Consider the following 14,160-nt stretch of genomic DNA (forward strand, 5'->3'; position numbering starts at 1 on the left):
ATTTTGTTATTTTCTTTGCATTCACATTAACTAACATAAACATGTCTCATCAAAGGGAACAAATACTGGATACACCACCTCAAGCATTGGACACACCCCATCCACATAACACTCGTTTGAAGAAGAAGAGGATGGAAGCCAGAATTACACAAATCGAGGAGAATATGTTAAAACTACAGAAAGAGCTAGAAGACAAGATAAACCAGAACAGTCGAAATACTCTGGAAACAATCACAAAGAACCAAGAGTTCTTGGTTGATCAGATCGTTGCCAAGCTAGTTGGCCTACAACAGACCAGTGCGCCCGGGGCAGGTTCACCGGAAGGGGTAACTATACGACCTACCCCGCAAGTGGTTATCTCACCTGAAATCTTACCAGAACCTCGAGGGGACTCATCTGCTGAAAAAGCGAAGCCCTCGTCCTCTGTATTTAACCCTAAGAACAATCCGGGTTATTACCATATACCGGATTTGGACGAAGATGACAAAGCGAAAAAGATGGAGGAAAAAATCAAACAATTAGAGGACCAAATGAAGGTAGTCAGAGGAGACCGTGACTACCATGAAATCGATGCAGCGGAACTTAGTCTAGTCCCGGACTTGGTTCTTCCTCCGAAATTTAAGCCCCCGGAGTTCGAGAAGTTTGACGGGAATAGTTGCCCATCCGCTCACATCACCATGTTCTGCCGAAAAATGACAGGATATGGAGAAAACGACCAACTCCTGATCCACTGCTTTCAGGATAGTCTGTCGGGCTCAGCCATTCGGTGGTACAACCAGTTAAGCCGATCAAATATCAAGACCTGGAAGGACCTGGCCAAGTCATTTCTGGAACAATACAAGCATATCAATGACATAAGGCCAGATCGAGTTATGCTACAAAGCATGGAAAAGAAGCATAACGAGAGTTTCAGGCAGTACGCACAAAAATGGAGGGATTTGGCTGTGCAAGTTCATCCACCGTTAGATGAAAAGGAAACTCGAAAGCTTTTCGTGCAGACCCTGAAGGCTCCATACTTCGGGCACCTGGTTGCGATCACATCAGGAAGCTTTTCAGACTTGGTTATGGCCGGAGAAATGATTGAGTCGGCCATAAAGCAATGTAAAATTAAGGATGGCGAGGCCAGTAGGAAACCTCCTATGCGAGAGCGGGATGGAGATATTAACAACATCAACCATGCCAGTAAAGATGTTACGATCTCCAAACCAAAATCAACTACAGCTGTACCGACAGGTACTTCTAAACAAGACTCCAGAGAACCAATGAGGGAAAGGAAACATTTCGACCCTATTCCTATGACCTACAAAGAGCTTTACCATCAACTTATTGACACCCATGTAGTGTCACCATACCCGGTAGAACCCATAAAGCCCCCATACCCCAAGTGGTATGATGAGAATGTACATTGTGAATATCACGGTGGTGTCCCAGGACACACAATTGAGAACTGTTACGCATTCAAAAGAGTCGTACAGAAGATGCGTAACCACAACTGGATCGACTTCAACAACTTGGGGGCATCCAAGTGAGGAATATCATTTCGTCATTTGAGGCATTCTGTTTGAACTTTTTTTTTTTCACTTTTTCTCAAGTTTCTGTAAGAACATTTGAATCAATTTATGTTACTTTAAAAGATGTTAAGCAATGGATCACATTTGCAAACTTGCAATTCTTTGAATATCATTTGAATTAAGAAACTATGTGAATGGTTCAAAGTTACGGATCTTTGACAAAGTAACATGTTTTAAAACAAGGACCTTGACATTACCAGAATATACCTTCAAACACCGTACCCTGCTCTTACAATTAACCAATACAACCCTTTCCTTTCATAAGGTACGGACAACATGGGGCATCCTTTGCATATGACAATTACTATGTTTTTTATTTAAGATGTTCAATGACGATGAGAATCTTTACAAATGAAAGAGTCGAGTAGGTGAATCCGATTTAGGTCAGTTGCTTGAAAATTGAGCTCTAAAAATGAATTTTTTTTTACTTTTAACAACACCTAGACTATAACAGGTTCTTCTTGATAATCTTAAGAAATTAAATCCGTAAAAACTGAGCTATTCCGCTAAGGCAATTGGTTATAGAGGAAACTTGAAAGCCCTGGCCTTATGGGTAGATTACGTTCAAACCATGACATTGCTCGGACACTTGGCAATTCGGTGTTTGCTCCACTGCTCTTATCAGGCGGAAGACTCTGTGATGAAATGAACCCTTCAGTTAACTTGATAAGAGTGATTATAATATTAAGCTATCCCTCTAAAGCAATTGGTTAAATGCCCCGGCTTTATGGATTCAGCTAGCCAGATAATGACAAGTTAAATCAAATTTATCTAAGCAAGAAATTTTCGGTAAAATGGACTAAGGGAGTTAAGGAACACCTGTTATAATCAACTACACACGAGCACTCAAGAATTTCATTTTTAGACCGATGTTTTTGCACTGTCTTTGTTAGAGGAGCCTACAAAGCTTGAACAAATAGAAGATTTCAGAGGACTGAAATAAAAGGTCTAGTAAGTGATCATGCTAGTTGCGTCATTTTGTCCGCTCCCAATTGAAGTGCCAAAGCATGTTGCGATATTTCAAAAAAAATGACATTAGAAAGGAGGCCAAGCTAGAGCCAACCCATCCATTTGAACATTTGTCAACGAGCTGTAACTCTGAAAACGTTAAAAGAGCTATTGATTCATTTGATATACTTTGAACTCATGTTTACAATTTGATTCAACTGCAAACAATATTTACAGAATTTTCATCCTTTTCCCTCCTAAAACAAGAAAAAGGAGAAAAACATTTTCAAACAGGACAGTCTCAGATATGAAAGGTCTGTAAAGCCAAAGCTCGGAAAAGAAAATGGGGCACGATCGATTTCAAGGACCAGATTGGCAGGCAAAGCACGAGACTCCATCCAAGAAATAATACATAATTTATTCACGTTGCATGCATCTTAGACATACTTAGGTGCATCACATTCATCATTTTAGCATACATAATTTTGCAGCTTTCAGAGTCAAGCTTCGACTTCAGGATGAAGGCTACTCGACTTGCAAGCACCTTTAAAGAACGATGGTATAACTCAGCAGCAAGAAGCTACACCTCAACCGACTTTACAATTTCAGATGGGTTTAATAACCAATTCAGATCAAATTCAGTTCAGCTCAACTCAACAATGAGCAACATGTTTCCAGTTTATGTCTTCAAGCCAGATTTCAATTCCACAATAGAAGATATTTGGCCGTCAGAATTCATCAATGGGCTTTCCCATAAAATGGGAGTCATCCAAAGATTTTCTTACTTGGTTCTCGCTCAGAGGAACCACCTGAAGAATCATGACCAGCTTCGACCCGTTAAGGGAAGCCATTTCTTAAACAAATCATTTGCGGCATAACTTAAGTCGAGAAGGGTTATCCGCCAACCAAAGACCTTTGAGTTCGACTACGCTCAGCTCAAGGCACATCATTTACAGTATAGCTTAAGTCGAGAAGGGCTATCTGCCAAAATACCCCCGAGTTCGATTACACTCAGCTTCGAGGGCACATCATTTGCAGCATAACTTAAATCGAGAAGGGTTATCTGCCAACCCAAGACCTTTGAGTTCGACTACGCTCAGCTCAAGGCACATCATTTGCAGTATAGCTTAAGTCGAGAAGGGCTATCTGCAAAAGACCCCCGAGTTCGATTACACTCAGCTTCGAGGGCACATCATTTACAGCATAACTCAAGGCTAGAAGGGTTATCTGTCACCAAAGACCTTCGAGTTTGATTACACTCAGCTTCGAGGGCACATCATTTGTAGCATAACTTAAGTCAAGAAGGGTTATCTGCCAACCAAAGACCTTCGAGTTCGACTACGCTCAGCTCCAAGGCATGTCATTTGCAGCACAACTTAAGTCTAGAAGGGTTGTCTGCCAACAAAAAAACCTTTGAGTTCGACTACGCTCAGCTCCAAGGCACATCATTTGCAGCATAACTTAAGTCGAGAAGGGTTATCTGCAAACCAAAGACCTTTGAGTTCGACTACGCTCATCTCCAAGGCACATTATTTGCAACATAGCTTAAGTCGAGAAGGGCTATCTGCTAAAGACCTTCGAGTTCGATTATATTCAACTTAGAGGCAAATCAAGCTTACAGAATAGCACAAGGCAAGAAAGGCTATCTGTCAATAAAATTATCGAGTTCGGTTCCAGTCAGCTCGATGACTCCTCAATCACACTACTGTCCGGCTGCAATCGAGGTTTTCAAGTCGAGAAGAAGACCTGGGTTAACCATGCCTTAGTGACAAAAAACTGTTTTCCGGCAGCATAGCTTAAGTCGAGAAAAACTATCTGTCGACGAATACCTTTCGAGTTCGATGTCATTCAGTTCAAAGGTATATCAACCACATGTTGGAGTCAAGGAACTACTTTCCAGTCGAATTTTAACCAAGGTCTTTAAATCGAGAAGAAGACCGAAGGACAACGAGAAGTCACATTCCAATTCCGAACAACGGATTCAATCCCATATCATTTCAAGGTGGACTCGACTTCGCGACGGAGGAGCCATCAACATCTCAATTCGACAGGGAATTATTCTTCTCCACCGAACGAAAATTTGTGTCATTTTATCTTTGTCCTATTTTTTCGTTCCACGAAAAAAGGACAAAGAGGGGCAGATGTAGACACTCATTTTCGTCCGTTTTTTATAGCAATATAATATAATTTTTGAAAATGTTTTTAAAATATATGTACTATATAGTTTCAAAAACATTTCGAAAATATATATAGTATATAGTTTTTTAAAAAAATTTGAAAACATATATAATGTATAGTTTTTGAAAATGCATTTGAAAATATATATAATAATATATAGTTTTGAAATCATTTTGAAAATATATATAATATATAGTTTTTAAAAAAAAAACATTTTTGAAAAATTATATAATATTTAGTTTTAAAAACATATTTTGGAATCTTATATAATATTCTTAAATCATTTTTGAAAACTATATAATATATAGTTTTGGAAATTTTTTAAGAATATAATATATAGTTTTAAAAAAAATATTTTTGAAATATATATATTATATAGTTTATATTATATTATTATTAGTATGTTATTATTATTATTATTATTTTCATTTCCTTTTATTCATTTAATTTAATTTAATTTAATTGTTTTTTTGGGTCCAGATCCAGTCCAACAAGTCTCAGTTCGGTTTGGAAGGCCTGAACCAACCCAGTAAGCGTTAGGGTTTGGAACCCTAAAAATGATGCCAGTCAATGCGCCGTATGGGGGAGTCAAGGGGACACGCGTGGCCAACAGTCAATACCAAAACAGCCGGCCGGGATCCCGGGACTGACCCATCCCGGGATAGCCGATCAACCACGAACCCATGACTCCGAAATATCCGGGATCGTCCCAGAAATCACCGGAAACAGCCTCCCAACGGGCTATATAAATACCAGAGGAGAACGGTATCAGAAAAGAGAGGACCATCATCGAGAACCATTGAAGACAGTAAACCGAAGAACCATCAACAGTACCCAAAATCTATAGAGACCACCACGGTCAAACAAATCGGAGCCAACTACGAACGAACCCACAATACCAACACATCAAACACGAGAGAGAACCACAAACGCAAGAACAACAAAACCAAGAACCATTTTCTGGAACAAAACATCATCAAGCCAAGATACTAACAGAAAAAACCATCATCAACGGTGAGAACCATAGCACCATCACGAGAAACCATCAACAGAGGGTACACAGGAGATCCATCAACACAGAAACCTCAACCGAGACAACACCACAACAACCACAAACATAAAATACCAAAATCCGAAACCTACCACAGCAACCAAAAGCCAAAACGAAACTCATAAAAACACACAAAAATACAAAAACAAAGAGCACCGGGGAAGTGAAAGGTCTCGCCGGAATAGGTAAAGGCCGAGACTTTCGTTTTAGATCTACACCGATTGGCAAGGTTTTTGGGGTTTTGGGCTTCAGGTTCATGTTTAGGGTAGCTAGAGGAGCATTTTGAGAGTAGGTTAGATTTTCCGACCACCACCGTCGGTGGCCGGAAGCGGCGGCGTTCGGTGGCAGAGGCTCGGCCGAGGGGGCTGTTTGAGAGAGTTATCTCTCATTTGAGAGAAGAATAAGTCTGGAAAATGAGAGAAATGAATTGAAATGGGCGTTTTAGGCTATTTATATACCAGGGACTGCCTTGTAATTAGAGGATAGTTAAATCCTCTCCGCCGTCCCCCAAGGTTTGAAGTGCATTTCATTTCAGTCACCGTATGCAATTTGGCCACGGACTTTTCAATTGATTCAATTTGGTACCATTCATATTTTACATTCTTTGCAATTTAACCCCTAATTTCTTATTTTACTTTATTATTATCATTTTTAAATTATTATTAGTATGATTTATTTTTACTTCATATCGTTTTCCATTTTATTACTATTAAAATATATTTTTTTTGGCCTTTTATTTTTATTAACTTATTTTTCCATCTAACATTATTCTCCTTTTTTAGTAGTAATCTCAATCGGTCAAAGGTAAGTAATCTGAATCGATTTTTTTTTAAATTTTAATTTAAGTTTCTAATTTTTCACAATTAAAGACAACCGACGAATTAATTGGTACCGAAAGGGCGGTTCAAGGGTGCTAATCCTTCCTTGACCGTAACCGACTCCCGAACCCGACACATTTCTGGTACAACGTAGATCAGATAAGATGGTGCCCGACCCACCTAAATTCGTTTTAAAATGGTCGGTGGCGACTCTAACCCAATTCATTCAAGTCGAAGCCCAATTCCGGGCCCCAACCGAAAGACGGTTGCGACAGTAATCATCCACTATTAAGTAACGTGTCTTCTTCTATAAACTTGCAAAAGAGATCAATGGACAATCAAGCAACTAAATAATTAACTATTATCGAAAAGTAAATAAAAAGTTGAACAAATGCAGAAACCCAAGTAGTATATACATAAAATAGTGAGTAAAAAAAACTATAATTCACATATCGATGTCCACAACCAAAATAATAAATTTTAGAGAGATCAAATTCAACACTATCACGTCAGCATTGTAAACCGTTACATTAATAATGTGAAGTGTCATGTCAGTATTTTAACGATCAATAAAGAAAATTATTGATCAAATGACCACATTAATTTTTCAAAAAATTTGAAGATCACATCGGGTACAAAAATAGTTCGATGGTCACCGTTTTTTTTTTTTTTTGAAAAGTATGAACACCTCATGTACCCTTTTGCTATAAATATAAATATAATTAGCTGATCCTTATTCCCATATGTAATGGGGTAAGGGGAGGTAGGATAGTAGGTTGCCCCCAACACCAGGTTGAGAGCAGCTTCCGTGAGAGACCTCCAATTTATAAAGAGAGCCGCCATAAGACCCACAGTGGTATTTTCCTTTGTTATGTTGAAAGCAACATTGCGGGATAACGTCAGTCGGATAACTCCAAGGGTTTGTCTGTCGAGAAGAGCCCAATCTTCATTCTTCATGCCCTCTGGTTGTTTTCCTGAGAGAGGTTGATATAGATTTTTCTGGTACATCAATGATAAATATAAATATAATTATGATTCTTTTTGTTTTCAAATTCTTGGATATAGATGCATATTAGGAATGAAAATTGAAATTCCTATAAATGTTTGTAAATTTAAAGTTCATTGTTTCTATACATTTCAAATAGACAACCGTATTAGATCTTTTTTAATTTAAATATATTCTAGCTGTTTTATCATCACAGTTTATATAATATCTCAAATTCATATTCCCAAATACAACATGAAAAAAAATAGGTTGCGGTCATTAATCAATGGTTAATTCTAATATCATTGCATTTGTATGCTACAAAATATAGATACCGAAAATCAAATCCAAAGGAAGTATTTTCCAGCTTGCAGATCTGCACAGCATCTTACCATTTTTGTCAATTTTTTTTCAATTTTCGGAGTAAATTCATATTCTGAATAAACACATGGTATTTAATTCATACTAAAATACACTTATTTTCAAAAGGAAAATAACTTTTATTATAATCAACATCAATTAAAATACTCCGCATGAAAAAATAAATAGACGTGGATTAGTGACATAATTACAAATAGAAACAAAAATATTTGAAAAATAAATAAATAAATAAAAATTTGGAAGAGAAATCAATTTCTTTTCAAATTAAAAGTTAAAAGCTTATACAAAGTATATATATATTTTTGGAAGATAAGTACAAAATAATAATTAAAAAATATAAAAACAGCAAGGTAAAGTACTACAAATACCAACAGCAATCCATGTACAAGACAAGCATAACTATTAATATATATAAAACAAAACACAACGCAATGCAATGGTTCTTAACTTGGGTTGATCTCAGTCAACATTTGAAACCTCCACATGCAAAAAGCCACAAAAGGATGATCAACACAACAACAGCTCCTCCTACCATCAGTTTCATTTGCAGATTCTGCAGCCACATCCTCCGTCGCAGTTGCCGCCCTTGCCTCTGGAAGCTATCAGCCTACAATAATATTACAAAACCATAAATATTATGAGCTTACCCAAACCCTAAACAAAACCGCAAAAAAGATGGCACCAACCTGGAACTGCAAGTTTTCTGTTTTGTCCACTAAAAGTTCAATCTTCTCCCCACGATCCAAAACCTGTTCAAAATGGGAATTAGTGAACCGAACATTAGCTGTTCTGCCATGGGAAAACATTCGTTTCGGACAGAGTCCCGAAGTTTGAAATATGAACTTTTGGAATGAAAAGTTTTAGGTCTTGTTAAAGTAACCCATTAACCATATATATGCATAGGCATGTGCACTACTAGCAGTCAAAAACTCCATAGCATTTGTGGGCACATGTAGATATTTGGTTTGGTACTATACTACGTTTGCGCTAAGACCATACTGTACGCCACTAAAATAATGCACAAAGAGCAGGATATAACTCTTAAGTCCTTACCACAACATGGCCCACGTAGGCAGCATCCATTAAGTAGTTTATCATTCCTACACTTAATAAACTGACTATAAAGCTACGCTTTGATCAATAGATACTTGATAAATTGACCAAGTCACTTAAGTAAACAAAACCAACTTAGAAGAGTAACTGAAGTTGAAAGGCTTATTATCCTATATAGTGACAATGGAGCTTAGAAACTGCAAGACCAAAATGGGTTCATCCACTTGACAAGTGTCATCTAACTACAAACATGGAAGTCAACACTCTTAACGACTTCTTTATACGAGGATGTGACATGTAAATAAATCCAAATGTAGAATGATACTCGTAAAAGTTGACCAAGACCACCAGATTTACCATATAAACCAAGTTTTATGCCCGCAAGTTACCACCTCAACCAGAGACGTATTCCTTTCTTGTCACATTGACAGCTACTTTTTATGGGCCTTTATTTCAGGTAGGCATTGAAAATCTGCATGGCGACTTTAAGGACGAAAGTCACGAGACAACCAATTAAATCCATTACTAAGGGGGAGTTAGAGCTAGTATGTTATTTGACGAAGATTTCACATATGTTAGAACAATCTCCCAGGGCATTGTTTTGGAGGTGCAATGAAGTTATCTATTGGCAAACAAAAGGAGACAGTTTTATTGATTATCATATGGATGATATGGTCATTATTAGTGATGATAGAGAAGGGATACAAGTACTGAAGTAGCATCTTCAAACTAAATTTCAGACCAAAGATTTAGGAGATTAGCGATCTAAAATAGGTTTAAGCAACAAAAGCCTAATGACTGTTTCCTGATGATCAAGCAGCTTGTCATATAGCCTAAAATCTTGTCATAAACCCTCAAATCCAGCAATGTTACCCTGCAACATAAGACCTTTCCTTCTTTTTTTTCTCATATTGGAGGGGGCGTGTCGGGTGTTTGTTGTTGATGGGTGGGGGCCTTCTTATTCCAATTTTCTCCTATAGTTACCACCCCTGAAATTCTCATGATCCGCATGAAATATGGAACTTGATGGTTAATTTTCTACCCAAAAATATAACTAACTGCTCCAAAGAAAATAAATAAATGTTCTACCAAAAAATACTAACAGGCAATTCCAAAGCTTAACAATAACAGCTATAGTTTTCCAAGAATGAAAAATCCCTATTAGTAATTAGTTAGAAACCATAAAATGCAGAAGAAATTTTGCAAATTGAACTTCCGGTTGAAAAATCCACTGTTGTTGGATACAGGCATAAAATGAAAATGTCGTATATATGACTGCACATAAGCATTTGAAAAATAAATGTACAAAGAATGGATAATGAAAATGAATACTAATAACAACAGCTAACATGTATGTTGAGAAAACAAAAGCCATAACAAGTTAAATTTATAGACAAGTTCAATGGTAACCAAAGAAATCTGTATACCAGCTACTGGAAAGGAAGATTGTTACAAAAAACTTAATCTCTACATTCAAAATAACACATCCACTTTTTCCATACTTATACCACTGCTCAAGAAAATAAATACATACCTTTTCAATGTTATCCATCATAATCCCCTTCACCTCAGTTATTTGAGCTTTCAATTTTGAGAGCTTACTAATTTCTTCTGGATGGTTCATGCAATATTGCATGTGCTCCTTCAGCCTTGGACTGTCATACATAGCAAGGCACAACAGGTTAGGATTATACTATCATGATATAAACACCATAGGATAACTGGACAACTGTAACAATCTAACCTTGCAAAGCATGTACTCACCCAAATTCTCTGTCAAGGTTATATGCAATACTAAATCGGTCCTCAAATAATTCGTCATCATCGTCAGCATCAGCTAAAGGATGGGGACCCTCTTTTCTTATACTCGCACCATATCGCTGTTTAAAATCGTCTAGCACTCTCTCAAGAAAAACAAAAGGCACACTCCTGCCAACTGATTCATCTGCAACAACAAGAAACACTGCAAGTGGAAACAAACACCATCAACCGCATATTCTAATATAAAAAATTGACCAACATCAAGAGATAACAAGAAAATAGTACCAAATCCATTGTCAACGAGGAAGTTAAATGTGTGACCATCACAAGAATATGTGAACTTGCTGCTATTTGAAGGAAGCTTCTGTAAACATTGAACAGCAATGGTACTAAAGTTCCCAGAATATGATGTGTGCTCTGCTAAAACAACAGTTCCTTTCGCAACAAAACTATAAATCAAGCCTTTTTGATTCATTTCCCAAAGTATCAAGATCTGCAGATCACCATTAACTTAACCAGGCATTTATGAACATTACAACAAAATTATGCTTCTTTCCCCGAAAACAAAGAAACAAAAGTCAAACCAAAAAAAAAAACAAAGACTGTTCCAGTGAAGCTTAAGTTCACTTTAAAAATGATAAATGCAACTGAAACTGAATGAAACCACTGAGATTCCAACATAACTAAACAAATAGACAAATTAACTTTCCCCAAATTTTGATACAACTAATTCATGGCTAAATATGGTAAGCTGCAACAAAGATATATCACTACATTAAAGAGGGAAATGCCCTTTTCTTAAGCAGATCTTAGAAACTCAAGAACTAAACCCTAATGATTAATTAAACTCCCAACAGAATCTCAAAGGGAAAATCGAAGAAGCAATCTATCTATGCTAAATTTCAAAAAGATGGGTTTTTTCCTTTTTATGTAACTACAAATCTCTCTACTTTACCCCCTAAAATAATGGTACCCAAAGAAGATTAAAGACTGAAAATAAAAGACATAGTAGATCTAATCAAATATTTTGATAATTAAGAAAAGAAGATGAGATGAAAATAATTGCCAAGAAAATCAAAGAAAGGAAGTTGGACGATCGAGAGAAGCTTACCTGAAACAAGTTGGAATGTATTTTGGGTTATTACGCTGAAAGGAGTCGGGGTGATATTGTCAAGGACGTGGCGAAGCTTCTTTTAGGGTTAATGCTCTTTTTGACCCCTAATGTTTGATTGTTTTCTAATTTGATAGCTAATGTGTTTTTTTTTTGTTAAAAGCACTTTTATGTTTACAAAAATTGCTCATTTTACTTAAAACATAATAACGATAATCTTTTTTTAAAAAAATATCTAATTATAAGTTTTATTAGTTTGTTTGATATACTTTGTTCATAATGATAATTATTTTACAATTTATTCTTATATAAATTTAATAATATAAAATATGACATAAATAAACATTAGAGTATATTAATTATATTAATAATAGGCTTAATGCAAAAATAAGTGTCCAAATTATACTCTACGTTAACTTTAGGTGTCTAAAAAATTTTCGTTAAAAATAAGTAGGGGTGTTCATTCAGTTAAAACGGTGGCCGATCGAACCGAATTACCATTAACCGAACTTTTTTTCTTTAACTGTTAACCGAACCGAACTTTTTTTTGAAAATATTAACCGGATCGAATAAATTTAGGTTAATTAGATAAATTTTCGAATTAACCGAAAATTTTAAAATTTTTCTAAATTATATTAAAATTGAATATTTTTTAATTAAAAAACAATTTACAATTAATTTAAATAATATATAATTATAAAATACAAATTTTATATGGATTTTTTTAATTAATTAAATTGATTTAGGTTTAAAAGTTATTAGATCTTAAATTATTAATTGGGTTTTAAATAGTTTGGGCTGAGCCATATGTTATATATAATATATTTAATATTTAAAGGTTAATTCGGTTAATTAACAGATTTTGAACCGAATTAACCGTTAACCGAATTAAAAAAAAAATTAACCGTTCCCCGATTGAATTAACCGAACTAATTCGATTCGGTCGGTTAATTCAGTTAAAACCGAATTTTGAACACCCCTAAAAATAAGTGTCTAACATTTTCTCCGTTATGCTTTTAGGTGTCTAACATTGTTTCGATTACACTTTAAGGTGCCAACCATTTTGTCTATTACACTTTTAGGTAACTACGCAATAACGATCGTTAAAAAATCGTTAAGTGACACATGTCATGTTTATATTTTGGCTTAGTGTAAAAATCAATGCCCAAACTATACCCTAATTTAACTTTAGGTGTCTAAAGAATTTTTCGCTAAGAAAATATGTGTAATGTTTCCGACTTTGTACTTTTAGGTGCATGTGTTGTAACGACTAGGGATGGTCAAAATACTTGAATCTGATGAGTCTTGATCTGGGCCTATATGGGTATTTTTTTTTAAATCAGATTCGAAGCGGGGCGGGCTATATAATAGATAACTTCGGAACTAGATGGGATAAAATTTAAGGTGAAAAATCATTGACACGACTCAATCCAATATAAATTATTAATTTACACTTATGCATATATATAATATTTAAGATTTTAATTTTTATAGTGTTAAAATATATATTCTTTAATAGTTTAAAATATAATAAAATATAATATATTTTAATTGTTAAAAATTTATCGCAATGATAATTTAAAATGCATTTTTAAATGATAACGTATTTTATATAATACAATTTTATATCAAATAACCAAACAAATTAATAAAACAGTTTCAGAATTGTACTAAGTAATATTATATTTCAATAATTTTATTTACATAAATAATTTTATATTTTTTCAATCAAATATTCCTTAAAAATGGGAAGTTCTACAATGCGATTAATATACAACTAAAAAAGGCGTTATCGGTTTTGTTATTATTAAATAAAAATCGGTAAAAAATTACCTAAAACATTATTATTTATATCTAAAATATCAATGTTTTTTAACAGTTCCGGTAAAGTGTCCAACAATAACAAAACTGGTAGTGTTTTGTAAAAATAATAATGCTTCTAATATTTTTTTTACCAATTTTATTATTTAATTAATAACAAAACTGATAATATTTTTTTAAACCGTATATTACAGATACCGCACGTAATAATTCCCCTTAAAAATTAGCCGTTCTTGAAGTATATATCGAAAACAGTTATTTTTTTATGGGTAACCCAAGTAGACCATATTCAAAGATCGGACTACTTATCCAATCTCAAAACTTAGACCTATATAGAATATTGCGCATATCTAGACTTCAATATTCTAGGCTCAATCCGTTTTATAAATTTATTAATCTAAGATGTTTATAAGGTAGTATATATTCTAAAGATTTTTAATTATTTGACAATGAAAGCTCAATCACTCTTGTAGTCTCTGGCA

General features: G+C 34.9%; 1 protein-coding gene across 2 annotated transcripts; it reads right to left on the reverse strand.

The window, feature by feature from the left end:
* Nucleotides 1-8,342: 8,342 nt before the first annotated feature.
* Nucleotides 8,343-11,882, reverse strand: LOC120180772 (vesicle-associated membrane protein 727-like). Of its 2 annotated transcripts, XM_039186068.1 has the most exons (6): nt 11,813-11,882; nt 11,032-11,239; nt 10,750-10,948; nt 10,520-10,640; nt 8,619-8,681; nt 8,396-8,539 (listed from the first exon to the last, which is right to left on the reverse strand). In XM_039186068.1, the coding sequence occupies exons 2-6, from the start codon at nt 11,219-11,221 to the stop codon at nt 8,396-8,398; spliced, it is 717 nt and encodes a 238-aa protein (XP_039041999.1). In that variant the 5' UTR covers nt 11,222-11,239; nt 11,813-11,882. The 2 variants fall into 2 exon arrangements, with proteins under 2 accessions (XP_039042001.1, XP_039041999.1); XM_039186070.1 differs by lacking the exon at nt 11,813-11,882 and having other exon boundaries at nt 8,343-8,539; nt 11,032-11,221.
* Nucleotides 11,883-14,160: the final 2,278 nt, after the last annotated feature.

This window comes from Hibiscus syriacus, unplaced genomic scaffold (genome assembly GCF_006381635.1).
Source record: "Hibiscus syriacus cultivar Baekdansim isolate YM2019G1 unplaced genomic scaffold, ASM638163v2 tig00112501_pilon, whole genome shotgun sequence".
Taxonomy (NCBI): Eukaryota; Viridiplantae; Streptophyta; class Magnoliopsida; order Malvales; family Malvaceae; genus Hibiscus; species Hibiscus syriacus.

Excerpts from the sequence above, each read along its gene's own strand:
- LOC120180772 (XM_039186070.1), bottom strand. The coding sequence starts at position 11,221 with ATGAATCAAAAAGGCTTGATTTATAGTTTTGTTGCGAAAGGAACTGTT. Across the intron at positions 8,682-10,519 it reads TGATGGATAACATTGAAAAG|GTTTTGGATCGTGGGGAGAA; the intron begins GTATGTATTTAT and ends CATTTTGAACAG. Across the intron at positions 8,540-8,618 it reads CAGAAAACTTGCAGTTCCAG|GCTGATAGCTTCCAGAGGCA; the intron begins GTTGGTGCCATC and ends ATATTATTGTAG.